This window comes from Scleropages formosus, chromosome 13 (assembly GCF_900964775.1).
Source record: "Scleropages formosus chromosome 13, fSclFor1.1, whole genome shotgun sequence".
Classification (NCBI taxonomy): Eukaryota; Metazoa; Chordata; class Actinopteri; order Osteoglossiformes; family Osteoglossidae; genus Scleropages; species Scleropages formosus.
In genome coordinates this window covers 4506462-4521906 of record NC_041818.1, presented here as the reverse complement: position 1 = coordinate 4521906, position 15445 = coordinate 4506462, and the positions used below count along the sequence as shown (strand labels likewise).

At 44.7% G+C, this 15445-nt stretch overlaps 1 protein-coding gene across 1 annotated transcript in view; it reads left to right on the top strand.

Moving 5' to 3' along the window:
* The window catches only part of LOC108925326 (connector enhancer of kinase suppressor of ras 2-like), a 146121-nt gene that overhangs the window by 40296 nt on the left and 90380 nt on the right, over positions 1–15445 (top strand). The window contains exon 2 of the mRNA XM_018737163.2: positions 11484–11647. Within this exon, the coding sequence (XP_018592679.2) occupies positions 11484–11647 (164 nt within the window). The remainder of the gene's footprint in view (positions 1–11483; positions 11648–15445) is intronic.

Here is a 15445-nt window from a genome sequence, read left to right as displayed (position 1 = left end):
CAGATTATATGTGAAGTTGGAGAAGTGTGAATTCCACAAGAAGCAAGTCTCCTTCTTAGGGTTCATTCTCACCCGAGACGGCATTGCTATGGATCCCGGAAAAGTCCAGACCATCCAGCAATGGCCTTGCCCGACCACCACTAAGGCTCTCCAGCGGTTTTTGGGGTTCTCGAATTTTTACCGCTGGTTTATCAGGAACTTCAGCACGATCGTCACCCCATTGACGGCACTTACCGCAAATAAAACCCCTCGTCTCCTGTGGAACCAAGAAGCTCAACGAGCCTTCGAGATCCTCAAGCATAAGTTTTCTACAGCCCCCATCCTGCATCAACCGGACCCAGAGTTGCCATTTGTGGTTGAGGTGGATGCCTCAGAGTCAGGGGTAAGAGCTGTTCTTTCACAGAGGCAAGGTAAGCCCGCAAAGTTGTATCCTTGTGCCTTTTTTTCCAGAAATTTGTCTGATGCCGAACGAAACTATGACATAGGGAATAGAGAACTCCTAGCAATCAAGTTAGCCCTAGAAGAGTGGTGACATTGGTTGGAAGGGGCACAACACCCTTTTTTGGTACTTATGGATCATAAGAATTTACAATATCTGCAGACAGCACGGCGCCTCAACACATGTCAGGCCAGGTGGGCGATGTTCTTTTCTCGATTCGCCACGCCCACACTCTTGAGCTGACACGGAACACCTGGGACGCAGCACAGACTGGGGCACAAAAGGCTGCGTCAGACCGGCAGCTGATGCGGAACCTTGTTCAGCCTTGTTGTTTGCGACCTCCTAGCTCTTCTACTTCCTGTTCCCTAACGCCTTCCCTGATCCCTTCCCATGTTCCCACAATCCTGTACCTCTTTATGGTCATCGACCTCTTGCCTGTGTACCGACCTTGCCTTTTGGATTCTCCCTGTAACGACGTTTGCACCTCGAAGACTAAGTGCCTATTCTTTGACCACCTCTTTTGGATTTCCCTGAATACACCACGTATACTGCTCTGCACTTGGGTTCGCCGCTTCCTTCCAGAACCAGGCATGACATGGCTGGCTCCTGCTCAATGGCACGTCTGGGGTTCGAGTCTTGCTGGGGCTCCCTTGTGATGTGATGACTGGTGTCCCATCCTGGGTGTGTCCCCTCCCCCTCCAGCCTTGCACCCTGTGTTGCTGGGTTAGGGTCTGGCTTGTTGCGACCCCTGCTTTAGACAAGCAGGTTGTGTGTGTGTGTGTGTGTGTGTGTGTGTGTGTGTGTGTGTGTGTGTGTGTGTGTGTGTGTGTGTGTGTGTGTGTGTGTGTGTGTGTGTGTGCGCGCATTTAGATTAATTAATTTGGACAGTGTAGTGGTAAGATTGCTGCCTTTCACACGGGAGACTGGAGTTTGAATCCTGGTCATGGCCTACCTCCAGTAGGGGGTCCTTAGACAAGACCTCCTTACGCTTGGCTCTGCCTACCTCGGATATGAGAGTGAAACAAACAAAGAGAGTCATGCTGGCTCAGATGTTGCCCCGATTAACAAGGTCTGTGCCAGATGTTGGGGAACCAGGACATACTGACAATAAGTGGGCTACTGGAACTAGAACAAGGCATGCATGGACAAGAGATGAGAAGAGGGAACTGTTGGAATGCTACTACACAAGTAACCCCAGTGAAAGGGGTTACATGAAGAGGATGTCGGACCTATGGATACTTTGAAACCCAACATCAAGACTAATGCTTAAAGAACTAGTAGCTCAGTGTTCCAACAACTGCTATCACAACTTGAGATTGATGAGGTACAACACAAATGCTATGGCAAGGGGGAGCCAGGACAGGTCAGAGGAGAGATATCATCATCCCCACACTAACTGCCTGAAGAGGTACACAAGAGAGATAGAGGGCAGAAGAATAAACCAGATGTTCTCCACAGAACCATCCAAAGTGTACTCTCAGTGGCAGGGTAATAACATGAGAGCAGACCCACCAAGGTTGGAGACTGAGCAATACTGGAAAAACATATGGGAGAAGGAGGCATCACATAACAGTGGATCTAAAAGCAGACCACAGCAACCTTCCTGAACAGGATCCAGTAACCATCACAGTGACAGACATCCAAGAAAGAGTCTCAAGTATGAAGAACTGGACAGCACAAGGCCCTGACATGATCCATGCCTTCTGGCTAAAGAAGCTAATTACACTCCATGAGCACCTCGCAACACAAATGAACCAGCTTCTAATGGATGGGACCCACCCTGAATGGTTAACAGAAGGCTGGACAGTCCTGATCCTGAAGGACCCTCAGAAAGGAGCAGTCCCATCCAACTATCGCCCCATAACCTGCCTCTGCACAACATGGAAGCTGCTCTCAGGTATCATAGCGGCTAAGATGAACAGGCATATGGCTCAATACATGAGCGGGGCCCAGAAAGGAATTGGTAGAAACACCAGAGGAGCAAAACACCAGCTACTGGTAGACAGAACAGTCACTCGAGACTGCAAGACCAGACAGACCAACCTGTGCACCGCCTGGATTGACTACAAGAAAGCCTATGACTCGATGCCTCACTCATGGATCCTGGAATGCTTAGAACTATACAAGATCAACAGGACACTAAGAGCCTTCATCAGGAACTCAATGGGGCAGTGGAAAACAACCCTAGAGGCCAACTCCAAGCAAATTGCGCAAGTCACCGTCAAGTGCGGCATCTACCAAGGAGATGCATTGTCCCCACTGCTGTTCTGCACAGGCCTGAATCCCCTCAGCCAGATCATCACCAAGACTGGCTACGGATACTGACTACGGAATGGAGTAAACATCAGTCACCTCCTCTACATGGATGACATCGAGCTGTATGGCAAGAGTGAATGAGACATCGATTCCCTAATCCACACCACCAGGATCTATAGCAATGACATCGGAATCTCATTCGGATTGGATAAGTGTAGTCGGATGGTAACAAAGAGAGGGAAGGTAGTCAGAACTGAGGGGATTGTACTACCAGAAGGCAACATAGCAGGTGTTGAGGACAGCTACAAGTACCTTGGAATCCCGCAGGTGTATGGAAATCATGAAGAGGCCGCAAGGAAAGCAGCAACTGCCAAATACCCGCAGAGAGTAAGGCAAGTCCTGAGAAGTCAGCTGAATGGGAAGAACAAATAAATAGCACGCTGGCATAATAAGGTGGCCAAAAGAGGAGATAGAAGCCACTGACATCAAGACAAGGAAGCTCCTGACAATGCATGGAGGGTTTCACCCCAAATCCAGCACCCTGAGGCTGTACGCTAAGCGGAAAGAAGGAGGCCGAGGACTAGTGAGGGTCAGAGCCACTATCCGGGATGAAACAACAAAGATCCTTGACTACATCAGGAAGATGGCCTCGACTGATGAGATACTTAGTGAATACCTCAGGCAACAGAAACCTGAGAAGGAGGACGAGGAAGAACAGGAACCATCATGGAAGGACAAATCCCTACACGGTATGTACCACTGGCAGATTGAAGAAGTGGCTGATATCGAAAAATCATACCAGTGGCTGGACAAAGCTGGACTGAAAGACAGCACAGAGGCACTAATCATAGCAGCACAGGAACAAGCTCTAAGTACAAGATCAATAGAGGCCGGGGTCTACCGCACCAGGCAGGACCCCAGGTGCAGGCTGTGCAAAGATGCCCCTGAGACAATTCAGCACATAACAGCAGGGTGTAAGATGCTAGCAGGCAAGGCATGCATGGAACGCCATAACCAAGTGGCTGGCATAGTGTACAGGAACATCTGTGCCGAGTATGGGCTGGAAGTCCCAAGATCAAAATGGGATACACCCCTGAGGGTGGTCGAGAATGACCAAGCTAAGATCCTGTGGGACTTCCAGATCCAGACTGATAAACTAGTAATGGCTAACCAACCGGACATAGTAGTGGTGGACAAACAGAGGAAGAAAGCCGTAGTGATAGATGTCGCCATCCCAAGCTTGAGAAATACCAAGGACTGAGAGAGGAGCTAGAAAAGATGTTGAAGGTGAAGGCAACAGTGGTCCCTGTGGTTATCGGAACACTTGGGGCTGTGACCCCTAAGCTGGGAGAGTGGCTCCAGCAGATCCCGGGAACAACACCCGAGATCTCTGTCCAGAAGAGTGCGGTCCTAGGAACAGCTAGGATACTGTGCAGAACCCTCAAGCTCCCAGGCCTCTGGTACAGGACCCGAGCTTGAAGGAATAAGACCGCCCGCAAAAAGGGGGGCGAGTGGGGAGATTATATATAAAATCATACAATGTCTACAACGACCTTTCCTGAGCAGTGTTGTATCAAGCTGGAGTCTAACCCTGCAACAGAAGGCACAAGGCTGGAGGAGGAACAGACATACCCTGGACAGGATGCCAGTCCATTGGAAGACACACCAAGCAGGACTTGAACCCCACCACAGAAAAGGCCCTAGCCAAACCCGCGACGCCATCGTGCTCCCCTGTAGGTGTTATATTTAGCTGCAAATTTTTTTCCAATTTATTACATAAATAATCTAATTATATTATAACTTCTGTGGAAGTTATAATATAATATGTGGCTAAGCTTTATTCCAGTAGTAACGTATTTATTCATTACACTATGAGAGTAACGTTACATAGTAAATGTAGAAGGCAAATTTAGCTCACTGCTCAATGCCTTATTATGAAATACAAGGCTTAAGAGAAATGCTTCAGACAGTAATGGCATCACTATAAATTAAGCAGTTTACCAAAGGGATTTAAAATGAAAGAGAAAATGTACAAAAATGTAAAACCAATGAAAATATAGGAAAAGCGCACACGCGCACACATTTTCTGAACCGCTTGTCCCATACTGGGTCGCGGGGAACGAGAGCCTACCTGGTAACTCAGGGTGTAAGGCCAGAGGGGGAGGGGATACACCCAGGACAGGATGCCAGTCCACCGCAAGGCACCCCAAGCGGGACTCAAACCCCAGACCCACCAGAGAGGAGGACCCGGTCCAACCCACTGTGCCCCCTACCATAGGAAAAGCAAACATGCTTAAAAAGACAGCCAGACATCAGCTAATACACATTGTATCAGCAGGCCCACTTATTCAACAAAGACAAACAGATATTGAAAAAAAAAAACATTTAAAAAACTTACTAGTGATCCAAGTTGTATAATATAATGGTCACTAACTGCAAAGATGGGACTGCATACATGAGCTTACTGAAGTAGTTGTATTTCTTGTTACATGATGAATGCGTTTTATCCAGATGTCTTCATCAGCGTCATAATATAATGGTGACATTTCTATTGTCATTAACACAAATACTTCTAGGAGTACGTTGAGGAGCCAGGTTCAAATCCCACCTGCTCCAGTAGCACCACTGAACATGGTATTTACCCTGAAATTGATACAGTGAAAACAACCTAGCTGTATAAATGAGTAAAATCTGTGTATGTATAAACATTGCGGTAACACTAGACATGAATAAGTGTCCCACTGGACAGTTATCAAGAGCCTCAGCTTGCGTTGTGTTTTGAAAGATAGCAGTAAGCTCAGGGGAGTCCAAGATGAGCTTAATGCTGCCCAGTGCTGCCAGTTGTGTTTGAGGATTTATTAAATGGGCCAGAGTACAACAGAGCTGCTCCTGACGACATCACAGCATGGATTTCAAGAGGGCACCTTCACTGTCTTGTACCAGTTTGCACCTTGCCAGCACCATGTGTCTTTGTCTGCTTAGTTTACAACACAGGTCTCAAAAATGATCTATATGCTTCAATTTCACAAAGGCAAACTTTGCTCTAATGGTTAACAGTGCCACATATTTATTTCAGTTGCACTTATTAGCTAGCTCAAGAAATCTTTAAGAAAAATTTGATTTCTCATAGTTGGAGAGAAATCAAATCTGTGGTGGGTCTGGGGTTCGAGTTCCGCTTGGGGTGCCTTGCGACGGACTAGTGTCCCGTCCTGGGTGTGTCCCCTCCCTCTCCAGCCTTGCGCCCTGTGTTGCAGGGTTAGGCTATGGTTTGCCATGACCCTGCTTGGGACAAGCAGTTATGGACATTGTGTGTGTATGCATGTATTCTCCTGTTAAATCACAACCCAAACTCCTTTCTTGATGAAGAAATGGTATGTAGACTAACTACTCTTTCATATTTCCTGAAGAAATGTATTTTGATGTTGTGGTCTACACCAGAAGTTCTCCCCATAAACATCTACCTTCCTCCATCCATCCATCCATCCATCCATCCATCCATCCATCCATCATGACTTGCTGAAAATGTATTTCAGTATGATAATGACATACTCTCCTGTGCCAAGAAAGTGTAGGAGATGGCTGATGTGTGGTGTAAGCTATTCCAGGGACCTACTTCGGCTGTATTGTGTCTTGCTCTCATTCAGCATTTCTGGGGTGTTTGTGCCCTGTCTGTACCAGGGACCAGTGAGTGTGGTGTGTATGCTCCATTTTGTGCTCAGTTGCGCGTCTCGACCCAGCATGACTTTTGTAGCATGCTGGATGGGAGATAACACCAGTTTCAGCACGTTTACTGATCAACCAACTCACAATGCTGGTAAAATCAGATTCTCTATGATTGTGGTTTTTTTTTCTAATTTATTTCTTTCCTTTACATAATTTTTTTCTAGCAACATTACATACTGTAGCGGCACTGTGGGGGCTAAGGGAAACTAATGTAAATAGCTGGTGTAAGTGTCTATTCTTGCACATAGTCCTGTGTTCTGTTCTAATTGGCTGTCACATTACTGATGCTGTTTGTCACTAGGGGATTGTAGGGGGGTCAATGAGTGAACCCCTAACCATTGTGGGGAGTAGGGTGGCTCAGAGTGACTTGGGGGGGAACCTCTGTAGTGATTAATAGGCTGTATTATCTATTGTACCTTTGTGAAATCTGGTATTGAAAGATATGTCTCCAATATGTGCATACTGCAATATGTGGTTACTTGCTGAGACAGTATTTTGCCTCTTTGTCTCTAACTGCCACTGCAATTTCATGTCCTGCGTTATGTGATATTTTGTTAAGCTGTTTTAATCTAAATGTGTTTTACACTTCCTTGTGTTTTTCTCAGTGGATTATTTCTATTGAATTTCCAGTATATTCTTTTCTGAACATGACGCCGGCGTGAGGCGATGTGTTGATTGCTTCTCCTCGCAGACTTATTAGTTTAGAATATATTATTTTGTTTGTGCCACTATCCCTCCAGCCAGTTTACTCTCTTATTACTTATGACCGCCATACGCTTCTGCAAATACGTGAAACAGTGTGGTTAGATGCAATTTTTAGTGTTAGAGAGCTGAACTCGCTACCTTCGCTCTACTGTGACCAGCATCATGACTGCGACCCACCTGGGGCCACTCAGAAGACGAGAGCTTGGAAACGAGGCTGCAGGGCTGGCATACAGGTGAGAGTGAAATGCCACGGGTTACGACCTCCAATGCCCAGCATTTTCCTGTCCAACGTTCAGTCTCTGGACAACAAACTGGATGATCTCAGAGGGTGATTTAAATTCCGAAGAGACTTACGGAACTGCAGTGTTTTCTGCTTTATGGAGATGTGGCTCACTGCCAGCATACTGGACCACGCACTCCAGCCTGAGGACTTCTCAATTTACCACGCAAATTGGACTGGTTCATCGGGGAAAAAGAGGAGGGGGCATATGCTTTCTTATTAACAATGTATGGTGTACACATGTGGAAGTGATTGCACATAACTGCACTCCGGACCTTGAATACTTTCTGATCAAATGCTGACCATTCTACCTGCCCAGGGAGTTCTCGGCTGTGCTCATGGCTGCAGTTTACATCCCACCCCAAGGGAACACACACAGCTCTCTGAACGAACTGCACCACGTCGTCACTAAGTACGAGAACAAGCACCCAGATGGACTGTTCATTATCTCTGGAGACTTCAACCAAGCCGATTTCAGGAATGTGTACCCAAAGTACTATCAGCACATCTCCTGCCCCACCAGAGGCTCAAACACCCTCGACCACTGCTACACTTCACAGAAAGGTGCATACTGCTCACTGCTGCGTCCACACCTCGGGCAGTCAGATCACGCCTTGATTCTGTTGCTTCTGGTCTACAAGCAGAAACTGAAGCGAGAGGATCCTGTGACACGTACTGTGCAGCGCTAGACACCAGAAGCGAAGGAAAGGCTCCAGGACTGCTTTGACTCCGTGGACTGGGACAGGTTCAGAAACTCATCGAGTATGCCACAGTGGTCACAGACTTCATCGGGTACTGTGTAAATGTCTACATACCACATAAAACAGTCCGCTCATTCCCCAACCAAAAACCGTGGATAACTGCCGTAATCCGAAATAAGATCCCTGCGCGAACTTACGTGTTTCAGTCCGGAGACACGGACGCGTACAAGAAGAGCAAGTATGAGCTTCGTAAAACCAACGCGAAATGGGAATACAGCAGGAAGGTGGAATCAGAGTTTAACTGCACTCAAGATGCACGTAGGCTGTGGCAGGGAATCCAAACATTAACAGATTATAAACCACAGACGCGGACATTGACAGGTGCCGCTCCATCTCTCCCTGATGAACTGAATGCGTTTTATGGCCACTTCAACTTCGAGAACAAAGACTCCCCAATGCAACTCCCCACAGCGCTACATGATAACGCCAGTCTCACCATCTCTGTAGCACAGGTGAGAAAAACCTTTAGCCGTGTCAACATCCGCAAAGCTGCTGGTCCGGACGGAATTTCAGGGCGAGATTTAAAAATATGCAGTGAAAAACTGGCTGCTGTCTTCATGGACATATTTAACACCTCCTTAAAAAGCTCAACTGTACCCACCTGTTTCAAAAACACTGCCATTATCCCCATTCCTAAGAAAAACAAAGTGAGCTGCCTTAATGACTATTTCCCAGTGGCACTGATCCCCATTGCAATGAAATGCTTTGTGAGGCTGGTGCTGGGACACATTAAGAACACCATCCCACACACTTTGGACCCACTGCAGTTTGCCTACCGCCACAACAGATTCACTGAAGACGCAATATCACACACACTTCACATCATTCTGTCTCACCTGGATAATAAAAACTGCTATGCAAGGCTATTATTTGTGGACTATAGCTCAGCATTCAACACTGTCATCCCAACAACTAAGCTGATCCACAAACTACTAGAGCTGGGACTGAGTGCCACATTGTGCAACTGGATCCTGGATTTCCTCACCAACAGACCCCAGCGTGTGTGGATTGGCAGTAATACCTCCTCCCCACTCCCCACTCCCCACTCACAGCTCCAACACCATCATAAAGTTTGCTGACAATACCACCACTGTGGGTCTGATCACCAACAACGATGAGACGGCCTACAGAGAGGAGGTGAGGCTCCTGGCAGAGTGGTGCCAGGGCAACAACCTGTCTCTCAATGTCAGTAAAACTAAGGAGCTGGGGACTGACTTAAGGAAACAGGATACGACTCATGCACCCATCTGCATAGGAGGGAACATTGCAGAGAGGGTCAACAGCTTCAGATTCCCAGGGGTCACCCTCACTGCCAAACTCACATGGACTGAGCACACAGCATCAACCATCAAACAGGCCCATCAATGTCTCCACTTCCTCAGGCATCTGAAGAAAGCCCGGATGTCCACTACAGTCCTCACCACTTTCTACAGGTGTGCCGTGGAGTCTGTCCTCACAGGGTGTATTGCATCCTGGGGTGGCAGCTGTTCCATACAGGACAGGAAAGCCCTACAGAGGGTGGTCAAAACAGCTCAGGGAATCATTGGCACACAGCTATCAGCAGTCCAGGACACCTACACCACACGCTGCCTCAGAAAGACAATGCGCATCATGAAGAATCATAGTCACCCCGCACAGGCACTTATCTCTTCTCTGCCATCTGCAAAGTGGCTCAGGTCTATTCGAACCCGCACTGTTAGGTACAGTCACATCTTTTACCCCACTGCTGTAAGAGTATACAACACTTACCAATGTGCCACCTTCAATAACTAGAGTTGGACTGCTCCTCCCAAGCACATTGGTAAATTATTGTCACCTTAAGCATTCTTATTCTCTCTTCTGAGTTCTCTGGCTGTCAGCTGGTATTATTGTTACCATTTTACACACACACACACACACACACACACACTCTGAACCACTTGTCTCATATGGGGTCACAGGGAACCAGAGCTTAACCCAGCAACTCAGGGCATAAGGCCAGAGGGGGAGGGGGACACACCCAGGACAGGACACCAGTCCGTTGCAAGGCACCCCAAGCGGGACTCGAACCCCAGACCCACCAGAGAGCAGGACCACACCACCGCGCCACCCGTTACCATTATTTATTGCTATTGCTGTTGCATTACTCACTGTCATTGTTGTTGTTTTGTTTGTGCAGTTTTTCTATTGTCTCTGTCTTTGTCCATAGTCTGTGGAGAAGCATTCAGGAAGAATTTCATAATACTTGTACATGGTACTTGTACCCATGACAATAAACTTGAACTTGAACTTCATCAATGGTTTTTATCTCTATCACTCAGGTTGCACAAAACTCACTGGCTACATAACTTATTAGACAACTTTCTGATTGCTGTACAGGTGACTCCTAAAATTTCCTCATAATTTCCTAACCAAGTACACATATGTTCATTTTGGTAGAAATGTCTAACAAAAAGTTCAGTAAACATAATATAATCCATAACTTATAGTTACTGTCTTGATATTTACTTTGCATGTTCTCGTTCTGGAATTTTACGCATACACCTCAGAGGTACCTATTTGTGTATGAACCACTTTCGATGAATATGCTGCTTTTTAGCACTTTGTAGGAAGCACGCCATTCATGGTAAGCTATTGTTCATATATTTGTAGTAGAAATTTGAAAGAAAACAGGGTTTGAAACTGCACTACAAACACTAAATGCTTTTACATTCAGCAGCAATGACAATAATATCCTGTGCAGTATTTTTAGTAGAGCTCCAAGAGTATTAATGTACATAAATTTCCCTCTGGATATAACCACTCATCATTTCATCTGTATACAGATATATTGTCTGTGCCTCCTGGGAGGCCAGTTTTCCCTTTTATCACAAAAGAGCTATAATTTAACAAGAGGGTGGTTAGGGAGGTAATTAGAGTTGCTTGTGCCTCCGCAGTACATTTAAGCACAAGGTTTGTGTTCAACTTATGGGCCATAACAGGATGTTTGGTTCACTATGTTCTAGCATGTGCACCATCCAGCTTGAATTGTGCTAAGAATCATCGGAGTCCCTTTTTATTATTTGCAGTGAGCTTTACGTGGATGGCTTTACTTTATTTCAGAATGCAAGAACGCAGAAGCACATATACTGTATACTATACACACAAACAGTTTCATTTTCACATTTCAAGACACAGATCCTTTGCTGTAATTTCCACTGTGGAACAGAAGTGACAGAAGGCAAAAGGGCGTGTTTAATTGAGAGTCAGATGCTAGAGTAATTTTCAATAATGTGCTCCATTACTTTGTGGGACATGTTATCGCATAGGCTGAACTGTCTGTGCGATCCATCCCCGACAGGCTTGGACGATTGCCTCCAGCAGTACATCAAGAACTTTGAGAGGGAAAAGATCAATGGGGAGCAGCTCCTACACATCACTCACCAGGAGCTGGAAGAGCTGGGAGTGACCCGCATCGGACATCAGGAGCTCATCTTGGAGGCCGTGGACCTCCTCTGTGCACTAGTGAGTGGTTCTGGGAGATTCCTTTTTTATTAGGTGATGGGAGCCACAATCTGAGAATCATTTAGAGTTGCAAGGTCTTTCTGCTGACTAATGTGCCATGTAGGATTCAAGTGTTGGTCATGGCGAATCTCTATTTTAGAGACGCTATAATGAAATGCAGAGACTTGGATTCATGAGATATTTATTGCATAGTACCTCTTCCCAGATGTTACCCCTCTACTCTTAACAGGTCCCAACAGCAGCTCAGTCACAACAGTCTTTAAACTCTTATTGATGGGAGTAGCTTTGTCCACTTGAAATGCAACACACACATCACACACCCACCTTTTATAGCATTGCATCTTACCACCAGGAGTTTGGCCCTCATGCCCCCAGCTTCTAGAAGATCCTGCAGAAACACATAGTAATGCGGATCAATAGTATAACAGAATACACACATAAATGAAAGTTGTATAGTAAGGTAATAGCGTAGTAGTTAGAGCTGCTGCCTTTGGACCCCAAGTTTGCAGGTTTGATTCCCCCCCTCAAGCTGTAGTATGCTTGAGCAAGGTACTTACCCTAAATTGCTCCAGTAAAATTGCCCAACTGAGTGAGTAATTGCAAGTAGCTTAACACTGTAAGTCGCTTTGGAGAAAGCATCAGCTAAATAAATAAATAAGTATGTGTAACAAAAGCAAGAAGTAATTATTCATGACCATGGATTGAATTATGAAAGAGAAACCTCTGAAGGGATGAGTGAGGATATAAAAAAGTCAGGTGACCACAACACAGGGATGTGTACCCTTTTATTTGGCGAATGTGCACTCAACATGAGCTATAGCTACCTAAACCAAGTCACAGTGAAGATCCTCTTGCCATCCATTGATTTTCCCATGGTTATTCTGGAATCTCTCAGCTGAATATATGTGTATTGTTGATAGTCAACAACAATAATAACTGTTTGTGCAAAAAGGGAATTAAACATAAGTATTTCTTCCTTTTTTCCAAATGGTGACAACATCTGTTTCCCCATTGGTGCTTATTTGTGAATGTTTAGAAATGCACATACATTTACTTGTTTAGCTGATAGTTTTCTTATTTTTAGTTAGTTATTTATACAGACAGGTAACTTTTTAACCTGGAGCAAATTTTTTCAGAGGGGGGGCTGATGATTAGTACCTTGTTCAAGGGTAATACAGCCAGATGAGAAATTCAAACCTACAACCTTTGGTGTCAAAGGCATCAACTCTGACCACTATGCTATCAGCTGTTCCCAAGATGTATATGTGTATTCTATGGTTTTCCCTTTCCTTCTACTCTGCTCTTACACAGTACACCCCTAAACAGAATCCAGCACTCTTCAAGAAATCATTCTGAGGCATGAACTACTGCATAAACACTCACTTCTGTGGAGGGGGGCTTAGAAGATTGGATTTAGTGTCCTCAATTTAAACATTTATAAAACTTCAGGCAGAATATGTGACATTTAAATGCAAAGACTTATTCTTCATTGCTTTATGAAGGGAAAGGTTTCCTTCGACACTCACACAGGATAGTCGACAGTCCTGCCACTTTTTCCTGACAGGACTTCTTCTTCTTTTTCACTCGCTCTCTACTTTGCATCATGAAATCCACCATTAACCATGTTAGCTTCGATGTTTATGATCTCTATGACAATGGCCTGGTTCGACAAACAAGAGAACCCTGATTCAGGATTTCTGGAATCAGTAGTATTTATTCTGGAAATTTTAAGCCAAGTGAGGTGTCAAGGAGAGGAGATTCAGAACAGTTTCAGATGGTAGCCCTTTTCTGTTGCTCCAGGCAAAGTGTTTTCTCAAGCAGCAGCATAAATAGGAGTAATCACAACTAGATGTTTGTTAACAGTATCTAGGTGTATAGATTAGCGTGGCATGATTACCAACATGGTAACTGTGCTTTGTATACTGCATATGTATTTGAGCTCACCACTGTAGGATGTTATTATGTTATGTATGTGTATAAATGTCCTTCCCTTGTGTCACAGTCTCTTCTGAATTTTCTTGCCAAGCCTCTCTGCATTTAAATATCCTTGTTTGGAACATTCGTATTTTCAGAGCTCATTTTTAAAGAAGCTGTCTTCAAAGGAATATTAGCATCAGCCATTCACCAAAGCAAGTTACTATTGTTGGGATTATGAGATGGAATAGCAACTTGGCAAAGCACAATGCTTAGGTATTGCTCACTGTGGCATCAAAATTGGACCAGCAGAACAGTGTTGTGTTTTGTACAGTGCCACAGTACTTGTTCGTGTTGGCTTGGCAGCAACTCGGCGCTCTCAGCAGATGCTAGAAAAGGAAACCTACTCTTTTCAAACAAACACGGTTTTTTGTTTGTTCATGATCCTTTTCATTGTGGTGCAATATATGAAACAAATAGACCAGCACCTGAGATATCAGTTCAAGTGGTTTTTGGAGGCAAATGCTTATCCTCTCAAAGAGTGCTGTAAAGCCCAGTACAAATAAAATATGTTTAGAAATGCTTTTTTAAAGCTGGAGTACCTCCGTATGTGAAGCCATATTTTGATTCTTTAGCAAGTATGTTAACCACTGCGTATTACGGTGACATGAGCAGATAGTCACTACAGTTTATAAAAACGTGATTTTTCGTACAGAAGGATAATTATCAGTACAATGACATGCTTTGCCATTGCGCAGTAATCCTATATTGATTCAGTACTACCACTACCACTACTACTACTACTACTACTACTACTACCACTACTACTAATAATAATAATAATTCATTTACCTGAGAAATGTTTGGAACTTTTTGCTTTGTATCTATAAACATTTGTGAGCCAAATTATCAAAATGTATCCGTGCAAAAAGCACGAGTCTCACTCTCTACTTCTGAATAGACTGTGAACCTCCATGACCCTGACTTGGACAAGTGACTTTGATAATAAATCTATGAATGACAATTTAACATTAATAGATATGCAAGTAATAATAATTTTCATCATAGACATTATGAAACATTGATGTTATCATTGTCATACTTAACCTTTAACTTTAGAAATTTAATTATGTTTATTTTAATTATTAAATTATTTATCTACTTAATTTAATTATTCTGAGATGTACGTCACTTTGGAGAAAAGCATCTGCTAAATCAATAAATGTAAACGTTAATGTAAATGTAGTTCAGTTTGATAATTTTTTTTTTCTGAGAACACTACATTTTCCTTAAGAAATAAGTTACATTATTAAGTGAAATCAAAAGTATTTGGTTTGTCGTAATTTGAAAATAATTGCAATCATACATGTCTGCACCCTCCAAAAATGTAATTAATAAAAATAATGTATACATTTTGGGGGTGCGGTGGTGCAGCGGCCTTGGCTCGGTCTTGCTTTCTGGCTGGTCTGCGGTTCGAGTCCTGCTTGGGGTGCCCTGCAGCAGACTGGTGTCCCATCCTGGGTGTGTCCCCTCCCCGTCCGGCCTTACACCCTGTGTTGCTGGGTTAGGCTCCGGTTCGCCGCGACCCTGTTTGAGAGAAGTGGTTTCAGACAGTGTGTGTATTGAAATGGCCCACGTAACTGTTTTGAGCAGGAAATGTGTTTATTGTAATTGGTTAGCGTTTGGTGACGTATGGGGAATAGAAGGGGGTGATTGCGTCTGCCGGAGGGAGAAAGAGTACAGAGCCTGGGGCATTAAGCAAGCTGGGAAGGCTGGCTTGAGGCGCAGGTCCTGGAGGAAACGAGGTCCTCAGAACGAGAGCATTATTTCCCCGTGTGCCGGTGTTTACTTAAACGTTCGAAATGAACGCTGCATCCTTTTTTG